The sequence below is a fragment of the Hippichthys cyanospilos genome, chromosome 2 (assembly GCF_059441005.1).
Source record: "Hippichthys cyanospilos isolate Australia breed blue-spotted pipefish chromosome 2, RoL_Hcya_1.0, whole genome shotgun sequence".
Lineage (NCBI taxonomy): Eukaryota > Metazoa > Chordata > Actinopteri > Syngnathiformes > Syngnathidae > Hippichthys > Hippichthys cyanospilos.
The window spans coordinates 21051563-21064222 of record NC_142370.1 but is presented as its reverse complement, the minus strand read 5'-3'; the positions used below and the strand labels follow the sequence as shown (position 1 = coordinate 21064222).

General features: G+C 40.8%; 2 protein-coding genes across 8 annotated transcripts in view; both read left to right on the top strand.

The window, feature by feature from the left end:
- The window catches only part of xirp2a (xin actin binding repeat containing 2a), a 39972-nt gene extending 38981 nt beyond the window's left edge, over positions 1-991 (top strand). The window contains exons 9-10 of the mRNA XM_088408872.1: positions 624-757; positions 844-991. Coding sequence (XP_088264998.1) covers positions 624-718 — 95 coding nt within the window. The 3' untranslated portion in view covers positions 719-757; positions 844-991. The remainder of the gene's footprint in view (positions 1-623; positions 758-843) is intronic.
- Positions 992-4132: 3141 nt separating this feature from the next.
- LOC148427824 (beta-1,3-galactosyltransferase 1-like) overlaps positions 4133-12660 on the top strand; it is a 63736-nt gene continuing 55208 nt past the window's right edge. For 2 of the 7 annotated variants that reach the window (XM_088437727.1, XM_088437700.1), the window contains exon 1: positions 4133-4251. The gene's annotated coding sequence lies outside the window, so the exon portion shown is untranslated. The remainder of the gene's footprint in view (positions 4252-12660) is intronic. The other 5 variants (XM_088437681.1, XM_088437718.1, XM_088437736.1 and 2 more) reach the window with 3 other exon arrangements.

Below are 12660 nucleotides of genomic sequence, written 5' to 3'. Positions count from 1 at the left end.
GTGTGATGGTTTGCAAACATTTGATACATCATTTAATAAGAAACTTTTGATGAACCTTGCTTTGTGATTGATGTCATGTGCATTTTGTTGTTTCGAGCAATTCACAGGTGCATTGATTCGAGCATTTTCACATCTAATATTCACAGCCCATTGATATATTTTCCTGTTTGTTCATGCCCCGTACGGTAGGGGGGATATCAGTTGCGGCACCAATATGTTCAACTAATATTTCTCACGCTTGGTTGTTTTCATTGTCGACAATAAGAATCAAGCAAGCAATGCGTATTAAATCAATGGCATTTTTGTGGTGTGTTTTGAGCCCGAATGCTTCGTCACGCAATAGTTCGTCACGCAATGCATGACGGGAACCCCGGCTCCGGATGGCGGTTTACCACTTGTTACAACTACTGTATGTGCTATGCTAGTAAAGAGTTAACACTTTGTCGTAGTCTGGAGTATCGTTGTTATATTAAGTAACAGGAAGAGTGAAAGCTATAACAATATTCAATATGAATTTTTGACCCAACCCTTGCATGTTATTGCCACTTGAAATATTTTTGAATCCGCGCACTGTTGTTCAAGTATTTTCATGCAAATGAAAGTAGCATCTCCTCTTTGTGCAGAAGATTCAAGTTCCAGAATCCGAACTGTGCAGGGTTTGTCGGAAGAAGGTGTACCACATGGAAGCTCTGATTGCAGACAAGCAAAACTTCCATAAAAGCTGTTTTCGCTGTGACCACTGTAGAGGCAAATTAAGGTGAAGTGGCCCAGTTTTGTAAGTATTTTACTTTTTTACTGTGCTTCTGTTCAGAAAACTTACTTGCTCTATGTGCTCTTTAATAGTATTGGCAACTACGCATCTCTCCATGGACGAATGTATTGCACGGCACACTACAAGCAACTCTTCAAGTCCAAAGGAAATTATGACGAAGGATTTGGGCAGAAACCACTCAAAGAACGGTGGAACAATAATCAAAGGTTTTGCGCGGAAAATACTGCCGTTAAACTATCCACACCTGAAAAGAATGTCAAAAATTCCAAATGTTCCGTCGCTCAGAGCAAATTTATTTATGAGGATTGTGACACTAGCTCAGGTGGGAGTGTCAACACTAAGTCCGCAAGTAAGATCTCTGTTGTGTGGCCTCCCATGACTGACTCTCCCAAGAGATCCTTCACTGTTGAGGAGGAGTTAAAGTTGACGAAGCCATTATGGCCCCCTGCAGAGCCTGCATTCCAAAAAAAAGAAGAAGCCACTCAGCCTATTAAGCCCGCAGTGAAAATGGACACTCTTCTCACCGCCGAAACACAAAATGTACACCAGGAGAGTGAGCAAAGGAGCGCTTGTTTACTTTCAAATATGGAAACAAAAGAGAAGAGTGGGGTCGAGACTTCAATTTGTCTTTTCTCCGACTCTCAGAAAGCAGCAGGTGAGAGTACAGGCCCGGAAGTGAACTACAGTGTATTCGACTCTTTGCCTCCACTAGACTCTGCCGTGGAGAGTGAAGTCAAGGAGCAAAGTGAAGAGCCTGTGGATGGATTTGCGAGAAGTGTGATGGAGGAGCAAGGGCAAATCATGAAGGAAGAGATAGTAAGTGACAGACAGACAGATTATGCAACAGGTGAAAATAGGGATGACTCACGGGTGCCCTTACCACATGAAGTGGCCCCAAAGTCAAACATTAACAAGAATAACAACACTGTCATGCTGCTTGATCATTACGTCTTGTTGCAAGAGCTGACTAAGGACGATGAGAAGTGCTTTCAGCCCAGCCTTTTGACGGAGGCAAGTCTATCTGGAGATGTTTTCCAAGCTGACTGCGGTGACGAATCAAGCTGGATCCCAGTAGAAGTGTTACAATTAGCACAGAGGGATGATGCCTTTGTGCCAGCCGGTGCCAAATGTGCTGAGGTCACAGAATCAGATCCGGATGTTTTCCTCCATTTTCCAGAGGAGCAAGCGGAGGGGAGCTGCAAAAAGGTGATGACTGAGCCAAAGATTAGCACGTCAAGTTTTCTGGAGGACGTTTTTGCCGGTCTCAGCACCAGCGGCTCCACTCTGCTATCCGATTTCCAGTTTGAAATCTTTGGGAAATCTGCTGAGGAGGGGCCTCCACCGTCGGCGCTGGACGGCCTTTTGGATTTTGGGCGAGAGCGGATGGAAAAAGCAGAGCGGGCAGAAGATGAGAGGATGAAGGACGGGAGCTCCTACGACGCCTTACCATGGGCTGGCAATGACACTCTGACAGCAGAGGAACAGATCAAGAGGAACCGTTATTATGACGAGGACAGCGACGACTATTAAATACCAACCACCGCAGTGCAAAATCAAAGTCGGACTGCAAAACCCCCGCTCTGTTTTGTATGCATGTCCATGGAGAGATGAAGTGCTCATTTAATTCACCTAGCTTTCTGCGGTTTTAGTAAAGATGAGCTGCACCTGGAGTGCACCATAACATGAATATTTGCTCTTGAATGTTGCACAGAATTCACATAAAACTTGCTGCATTTGTATTTGCAATAATACATTTCACATAAATAGATTTCCCCAAAACCGATTGCTTGAATAAATATATTTGAACCGTTTTTTTCGTTTATTGTCAGCGTTTTGGGTGAAATAAAGCTTCATGAACTCAACAGTTTATGACTTTTTAATGAGTAAGTGCAGGGAGAAATGAGAGCAGCAGCGGCACTGTGGTGTTTGTTATACCACTCGAACACAACATGCAAGAAGCGATCTCTTTGGAGAGAGCTATATTGATTTTTACTGATAAAGAAAGACTGTGTATGCCTTTCATTTTTTTCATTTGGTACTACCACTTCCAGTTAAGTTACTGCTTCTTCCAACAGAAAAGAAGTTATGGTACTATGTAAATCAGCATTTAAAATACTTATAGAATTATCAAGTGCAAAGTACATCGGTTATGGTTCGCGTGGGTCATTCGGGAGTCAGTTTAATTAGTCCAAAGAATTCAGAGATACATTCTCAGTCACTATAAAACAGTGCTTTTCAGTTAATTTTTTCATTATCTATAAAAAAAAAAAAAAAAACTGTATAGGTATACCTAAAATTGTATCCTCTTAACATTGACAAAAGATGAAAAGCAATTAAAATCAACTTTCAGCAAACTTTAACTTCTTACAAGGTAAGAATTAATTAATTAATTAATTAATTAATTAATTAATTAATTAATTAATTAATTAATTAATTACAGCTGGAATCTGAAAAAAAATATTTAAAGTGCATCAAAGTGTCTGAAATGAAAGAAAAAAGTACTTTAAATATTTTATATTTTCATTAATTTCATTCATTCTTCTTCAGCGTCAAATAGTTATTGGTCAAAAAAGTTTTCGGTTGTGTTTCCCCTCAATTCCTAGACAAGTCTACTTTATTTCATTCACTGCCATTGACAGGTATGACAAAACATAAAAAAAAAAAGCTGGGGGCTGGCATGCCATACGCTACCAAAACTACCACGATCTATCTAAGGGGCTCCTGTGGTGTACTGAGTATCAACATGACACAGGTTATGCCTATTTAAAATAAAAAACACCGATTCTCCTGTGGTTGAAATGGTCCAGAAGACAGCTCTCTTAGCTGCTTTCCATCATTTTGAATGCTTTTTGGTGACCAAACAAATTTAACTTAAGGCAGGCATGAGATCTGCAAATCACCTTTTGGTAAATTGGTCTACTTAAAATAATAATAATAATAATAATAATAATAATAATAATAATAATAATAATAATAATAATAATAATGATAACACAAGTATAACATTATATAAACACATCAGGGGGCTCTGTTTCCAAAAACAGCTGAAGATGCACAGCTGACCCATGCTGTGAACGTTAAGAATTAGCTGTGTGTTGAGTTGATGGCGCCACCTGAAACAAGTACATGGGGGATACATGGATGGATGCTTTAACATTGTCTTTTGCACAGATGGCATCATTAAAACCGTCAAACATTTCCGCTGGTTTGCCTTCAAAGTCGGCGCAACACAGCAGTCAGCATCCACTTATTTGGGCTCGTCCCTAGCCCTCCCGAGGCCCAAGCTGATTGGCTACTATTGTTACGCTTCTGGCCCTCTGATTGGGCGGCTGCTGCCCTCACGCCGGCTGCAGCCTGCCCTCCAAGAGAGTGCGGCGCGAGCTACTGAGCTCAGTGCATCCGACTGGCGATTGCTTAGTGTCGGCCTGACCCAAGTGCAATTCCTTTTTTGCGCTGGCCAAAATAACAGGAGAACGCCGGTAAGTGTCCAGAAATTCTTTCAATTTAGCGCTTTTTCGATGTGCGCGTGTTTGTTTTCGGCACTCGTTTTACGCTGCGGATGCGCGCGTGCCACCGGACGCATGCTCTTGTTTAAAGAAGTGAGGTTCATTTTAAGGCTGCAACCTCTGGAGTAAATAGGCTGAATAGTACACGTTTGTTTTTCATTATTACGGATTCAGTTAAATTTGTACTTTGCATTAGTTACTTAATTCGACAGTGTTGTGCAACTATCTCTTGCGTGCACAGAGAACGCTGTGTTGGACTCCGCGAAGAGTCAATGTATCGTTTTAGGAGAATGCCATCATCCAGTGACAAGAAGCCTCTGCTACTGGAACATGTGTGTGTGAGAGAATGGGAAGATTGCAGGGATGGAGTGCATCTAGATTACTGCATTGTACATTTCATAATACCCAGCTCTTCGTTGCCTAATAACAAGACCGCATCTGGCTGCTAATCCATGTTAGTCAAATCCATCATGCGCATTTAAGCACATATTTTCTATACCAAGTCACTCAGGCAGTGTACACAATAATTAGAAATACTGTATCACCTTCAGGACACAATCCATTAAAGGTAAAATGTCCACTTGAAAATGATCAATTCAGGCTGTCAGGCAAATGGCAAAGCCACAGGTGGTGCTGTAGCCCCTAGCTGCAGGGCCATTTAACATTTTGTATCCAATTTGAAACGTTACAAAGACATTTCCTGAAAAGGCACAATCACAACATTGGAGAAATGTGGACTGAGTTACTCAACAACCTGACTAAATTTAACAGCAACAACAAACATTTGAACTTAAATAATGGCGAGCTCAGTTCTTGCTGCGGCATAAGACAAAAGCAAACATTTACTCGCAAGCGCTAACACAGTTGTGGAAAACGTGTCCAGTACCCTCAAGCACATGTTTCACTTCCCAGTCTTAAAGCTAAAGCAAGATTTTTTTTTCAAGGCATCTTAAGCCAAGACACTCTGAAGTCCCGTCTCTGCGGACGTTATCTACCTTATATACTACTCTACTAAATCACGGTTTCCACTGAGAAATCTACCCTACTCTACCCACTTTTTCTGGTACCCTTTGTGTTGCGGTTCCATAAAAGTAGCCCGTTTACAAAATGTGACATAAATAATTTGGAGGCCATTGATTCGTCCAAGATAGATTCAAATATGCAAAAACTAGACGGGGAAAACAGCCACCATTAACGATGAATGACAAAGAGGGCAAAAAGAATGAAAAAGCTTTCGCTTCCACAACCATCCTTTGATGGACCTGAAGTCAATATCGTCTTTTGGTTGATGCAGTATTCCAAAACAGCCACAAATCCGAGCTCCAAGTACAATCATCCTTCTGTACGCTCCGTTGTTTTTTTTTTTTTTTCTTTTTTTTGAATTCCACAGGTGAGGTGAGGAAGGAGGGGCTCCCAGGGCTTGGAAACCCAATGTTCTTTGGTGTAGAGCGGAGCAGAGTAGCAGAGGGCTAACAGTAGTCCATTGTAGAAAACGTTGGTGGGGATGGGGCTTAAGAGGAGATAACGTGATGCTGATTAAGCCTATTAACTCTTATAAAATCTTGCTGCATTCATCAGTCTATGATCTTTTGCATTTTGTGTCAACCAGCAACATTCCCATGCTCTGCACTTACAATAAATGGGGTGCCGATAAATGATGCGCTTTACTAGCAATGGGCGGAGTAAGGCCCCTTGTCTCTTGTTTGTAAAAAGCTCATTTAAAATGGATTATTTTTCAGCCCTCTAGAAAAAAAGTCATAAAATACTTACCGAGTCCAAAGAATCAACCTTTTTTTTCTGCTCAACAGGCTGTCCATCAAAACAGAATAAAATTGGTGAGCCTAGGTCTCTTGATAATATAGTTCTGTTTTTCTAAAGCAAAGTTACAGATTATGGGGAAACAGCAGTTTCATACGAGCTTTAAGTTTAGGTTTAAATAAAATAAGGTCATCATAGGCTCTGGTACTGCCAAAGCAAATCATAAATGCACACCGCCAGCTTTTCTGAACATAGCCACCTTCAGAGTACCTTCCATCTGTGTTTGTGATGTTTGAATCGAAACCAAAAAAATATAGTCTTAAACGGCGCCAGTTATGCAAATTCAACTTGCTGGAAGAGTGGTCAGCACGTCCCCCTCACACTTCAGAGTTCCGAGTTCAATTCCAGCTGGCTCTGGTCATCCTGTGTGGAGTTTGCATGTTCTCCCTGTGCCTGTGTGGGTTCTCTCCAGGCACTCCAGCTTCTTCCCACATTCCTTAAGATATGCATGGTAGATGTTTTGGACACACACATTGTCCTTTGGTGTGATTGGCTGCGTGAAGGGTTGTTGGTCCCTGTGTGCCCCGCAATTGGCTGGCAACCAGTTCAGGGTGTCCCCCGCCTACTGCCCGGTCAGATGGAATAGGCACCAGCAAGCAAGTGACCCTTATGAGGATTACCGGTTATTGAAAAAGGGATGGATGGAACATTCTGGTCATGAAAGGGGCGCGGCAGCCCCACGATGTGAGGCAATTTTAAGGTAGCCAGATAGATGTTTTCATTCCAGAATAGAAATATAGCAACCAAAATACTGTAACATTTCATATAAAATCGAATCACCATTGTGCCAAAGCTGATACATAATCATCATTATAAATGTGAACTTTAAAATCACATGATACAGACTGAAAAGCATTATAAACACAAATACCAGGACAGTGGAGTGTTTTGCCCGATTGTTTTAGCCATCACTTTTTAGTGCTTGTTCATAGAAGCACATTTTCCGTGTTATCACAGACTATTATCTTTAGAACAATACAGGTACTCTCATGAAAAAGGCAGGTTTCATTCATTTTTAGCGTTAGGTGTTCTGGTGTCAACGGCTGTGTATTTTGTTGTCGTTTGAATTTTTAGAAACAAAATGCAAAGTAAACAAAACATGTTATTCATTTGAACATTTATTTATTTATTTTTAAACTGGGTGGCGCTAAAGGGCTTACATCTCATAGCCAAGAAATCATACGACTGTACACAAAGCTACTATCTCCGCTCATTAAATCCTCCCATACCTATTGGAGATATACAGTATGCACTTTGACAGTTTGTTTGACTAGCATTGAAAAACCAAGACTCATCATCTTTTCTGGAGTCTTGTTGAGTTTTATACATCAGTATGTTCCCCACACTAATACCTTGAAAAAGACAAATCAAATCAAATCAAATCAAATCATCAAATCAAATCAAATCAAATTTTATTTATATAGCCCTAAATCACCGAAGTCTCAAAGGGCTTCACAGAATGAAAAGAGGTCGTACAGAGACATCTTTTCAGTATAGGGTACACAACAGCATCCCCTGTCAAAGCTCCCAGAAGGGGAAGGAAAAACTCAAAAACCCCAAATTAGGGGAAAATCAGAAACCTCCAGAAGGGACCACAGGTGGGAGGAGCCCCCTTCCAGGCCCACAGGTTGAAGTGGATGCTGCATGTACCAGACACAGAAACAACATAAATTACAGAAAACATAATGTGCTATATAGTGCAGTGATGTCTTGACAGCAGGCAAGGCCATTGGGCAGGAACCATCCCACATTCCAGCCAGGTGGACTGCAGACGGCCGAACTCCTAACACATGATGGTCGACCAACGCAGGACCCAATGGAGGCGGTCAAGTCAACCCTCACCATCTAGCTAGCCCCCTCCCCCAGCCGGAAGAGGGGGGCAGGAAAAAAGAAAAAGGAAGAAGGCTACAAGACCGTCGCCAGGGCTTTCCGCCTATTTAATACCACTCACCTTCCAAATCTGTCATTGGAGCCCATCTGCTGGCTCAAGACCAGAGACTGATGGAGTCCGGGATGATGAGCTAGGATGGGGGTTGTCTCTTTGAATTTGGGAAATATCCCACAGGCTTTCACTTCATCTTTTGGGACATGAGACACAGAGGTTTAATCTCAATTAGGCCAGTGCCTGACGCTCATCAAGGACTCCAACTGACAGAGATGGCGTTTGGGTTCATAAAAGGCCAGTACAGGAGATGCATGCTCCTGCTGCTGTAAAAAAAAAAAAAAAAAAAAAAAGAACAAAAAGTAATTCCAGTTTATGTCTTGTTACAGCATTACCCATTGAATCACGTTGTATGGAAAAAAAAGAAAAAACGCTGTAAAATCCTTAATATAATGTTAATAATATTGGGTGTCAACTCATTTAACCCTCTTGTGTGGATTACTTGTGAAGGCATTCTGCATGTCAAGATTTATTGGACAGATGTAACTTGGAGAATAAATATAGCGTATTTGTTCCAAGTTATTTCTAGATCAAGGGCGGGAAAGTGAAGTATTTTTTTTTTTTCTACCTCGATTTGATCTGCAATCAGACCTCGGGAATAATCCTAATGTCTTAAATAATACCCTAAACAATGCATTTTCACACAGGAAGTGTTAGGAGTTGAATTTATTGGCGCAAGGTGGCCCTCCCAGATGCAATAAAATGCCTCTGACATTGATGAATGGTGCTTGCAAAGTGCACAGTAGGATGTAGTATTTCAAGCCAGCGGATTGAATTGCAATATACAAGGTTGACGCACATTTGTGCTTTTGATGCGCCTTCTCTTGTCAACAGTGTTCAAAGGGAAAATCAGTCAGATTGTTGGTTGTTACAGTGGCAGCGTTGGTGCCTTCAGGGAGCTTCACAAATGTCATTGTTGCTTTTTGTGAGTCTCCCTGGGAAGCTAGGTTTTATGAGGGCCTTTATTTTAGTTTTCCCTTTTACTTTTCAGTTTGTTATTCAGTGCGTGTAAATAGACAGTCAAAACGTCAGATATAGGTGCGGAATTCCAATCGGGTGCTGCGGCCCCGCAACGTGGATTACGTTTTTCCTTTACAAGAGGAAATATGCTCCGTTTTTAATTTTCATTCAATCCTCATGTAGTCTTTTGCTCTTTTTTGCTTTATGTGTGTCACAGAATTGGTGATTAAAACAAGGGGGAACAGAAATAAATGCCCAATATTTCTCCTTATGAAAGTTGTTTATTTTTTTTCACGACCTTTGGCTGTTATCTGCAATGTTACAGTTGTGTTCGCTAGATTTCATGAATCTTTGAGGCGCTATTATGTAGATGATGATTAATCAATATTTGGAGAGCGGACCTTTAACAGGGCAGTATGCCTCCAAGGGCCAGAAGCTACATAGTAAGAGACCGTGCAACCCGAACAACTGACCTCAAGGAGGGGGAATGAGTGTCAACAAAGAATCATGCTTTCTTTTGTTTGACCTTTTTTCAGCATAATGAACAGTGAACTACAATCTGCAGTGCTTTACAATTTATGCATGCCTGGTTTTTACTGTTTTCACCGGAAGCGGTCTTCACCACAGTGTCATCTCTTAATAAGGTCAGGAGGCTGGCACGACTTTGGCTCTAGTGTTTATTTTGTCCTCTTTGGCAATGTTTTGCATTGATGAGCTCTGAATTAGATGTGCGCACGTGAAGCTCAAATTATGAGTCCGAGTTAACACCCTTTTCACGGAAGGGTTCCTTAAGTGACAAACTTTGATGTGTTTGCTGTACGTGGATGAAACGCAAAAGTCGATTTATGGCATATCACTTGGTTAATATGCTCAGATGTACACGTTGGAACATCCTTGTATTCAGTCTTTATGCTGAAAATGGAGATGCTTGTATCTAGCGGCCATGTCTTTGTGTGGCCTCTCGTTGGCTTCTTACAGCGAGCATCTCCAACTCTCACAGCTGTGTTCATACATTGGCTGCTGTCACCTTCGTAATTCATGCACAAGGCTCTGAGCAAAGCTCAGCCCAAATACAAGAAGGGAGGCTTGCTCTTCCTTGTAGCCTCCCTTCTTGTATTTGGGCCAAGCTTCCTATCTTGTCAAGCGGTGCTATTGTGGACAAACATACTGTAAATGGCCATGTTATTAGGTCAACCCTAATCCATTTTTAAAAGAATACACTACATGTGTAAGCAACAGTTTAAAAAAAAGATTCTTTTTGACATTGCGAATCTGAAATAAGCGTTAACATTATAATTCCATTAACCACAGATGGTGGAGGGCACTATGTTTGACTTTTTCATGATTTTCTTTTGCTGGTTCTCATTGGTTAGCACGTCCGCCTCACGGTTAAGGGAACCGAGTTCAAATCCAGCTGGCTCCGGCCTTCCTGTGTCGGCGTTTGCATGTTCTCCTGAGCCCGCGTGGGTTCTCTGCGGGCACTTCCTCCCACAATTCAAAAACATGAATGGCATCGTCTCTGTGTGCCCTGCATTTGGCTAGCGACCAGCTCAATTTATCCCCCGCCGAAGTCAGCCGTGATAGGCACCAGCAATCCTGCGACCCTTATGAGGATAAGCTGCTATAGATAACGGATGGATGGATCTCATTGATCTTTATACTGACAAAGGAATTGTTAGGGAATTGCACAGTTATAATTTTGTCATTAAGAAAACAAAATTTTGTTTTGTTGGTTGATTTTTTTTTTCAAGTATGCAATTAACATCACATGATCAACCTTGGAAACCAAATTAACGGGTGACTGTCCGACAGAATACAGGCGACATTTTGGTGGAACTTGAAGACACGGTGCGAGAAGACCCGGCTTGGTGCCATTGCGATCTTTGCATAGTGAGAGACCTTTGCAACAACAAATGACCTCGTCCAGCTGCACATCAGAAACGTAAATTGGCTGTCCCGTAGATCGATAAATGGAAGCTATGTCTATATGGTCGACTTTTTTTCACAGCCGTAATTACTGTGTTTATTTTCACAAATATGTGTATTTATGCAATACTTCCCATTTCTATTGTCATTTGATTTGAATTCCTTACTAATAAAAAACTGTGATAAAATCAATACCGTGATTTCATAATAATAAAAAAAAAAATCATGATCTTCTATTTTTGGAATATCGCCCACCGCTATGGGAAACCTAAAAGAAACTGAGGCAAAACAAAATGTTAACACTTTAAGCACCAGGGTAGCAAAATTGCACCAAGCAACCGATGCAGTAGCTCTTTATCACTAACCATTTTCAAGTTACAAACTTTTGAAATAGTGATGCAAAAACAGAATATTTTATTTTTATTTTCAAAAAAACTGACGCCTAGAAAGGACTAATACAGTATATAAATATATTTAGTAGGTTGTTGGTTGTCATTCACGCGGTAAAGAGGATGGACTTAAATATGTGTTCAGTGGTGCTGAACGAGCTTCTGGTTGCATACCATGTCACAATGTCGCAATCAGAACAGTTTGCACTGGCTCAAATTTGACATACTGTAAATGTGCATAGACTTTGAAAAGTCGGACTAGAATTCATAGTGGTATACTGACATTCAGTTATAGGCGACAGATTTCAAGGTAAGCTATCATCATGGCGTTTCTGCTTTTCCTGTTAAAATGATAAAATACGCAGTCCAGTAACCAAAAATAGTTTTTCGGCATCGCTGTAAAGATGAACAGTTAGGTAGAATCTCTGTGACTTTGCTGCTGCTTTGAATCCCATTGAGCTTGTACAAATGCTGCACTTGTACAAATACATTTTAGATTTCAAGTGTTTCACTTCTCAGCCTAATTATAGTGCGCATGTTATGTGAGCACAAACAGCATGCAGAGCACCATTAATTCTAGCCTAACAAGATGTAACTAAGGCGATTTCATTCTACACCGGTTTGATTCTCTTGTTTGACATTTGCTCTTCTTCTTTATGTCTCCCAAAGTGACTCAGATTGATTTTCAGTGTAGGCAGGTTGCACTATATTACAATTTATGAACCCCGTTTTATTTCAGGCAGTTGTGTTTATTATGGACGGATCAAACGGCTGAGCTGTTGATCTTGATCTTGACTACCTCCACTTGTGCTGTTGAATAACGGCTGCCACACACATTTAGATATCCCGAAAAGTATTCTGGTATTATTGTGTCTATTATTATTATTTTACAACATGATGTTGACTGTGTTATTTGGTATCCGTTTTCCACAATTGTTAGTTCTGAGGCCCTCTGGGGAAAAAAAACAAAAAAACCTCAGGCTTGATCAATATTGAGCCTTGGCTGCCTTAGGGACTTGTCAGCTTTTTTTCTGTTTTCAACAGCAATTATTCCAAAAGCGGATTATTTGCACCAACTCTGATAGGGAGGCAAACTATAAGAAAAATGTGATGTTGATGTCTAAGTGTTTTTGTTCTTTTTTTTGGATGATTGTTAAGGCATCTATTCACACTTTCTTTTAGTATGATTGTAAAAAGTGCAATTTTTGGGTTATCTACTTGCACTTTCCACTTTTTAAGTGCGAGTGTTGACTTTATTGGTTGTGGTGGCTGTCATCACACTCAAAACGTTCTAATGAAAAAGAGAAAAAAAATGTGTAAGCAGGTTGGATCTCTATCAGCTCGGTA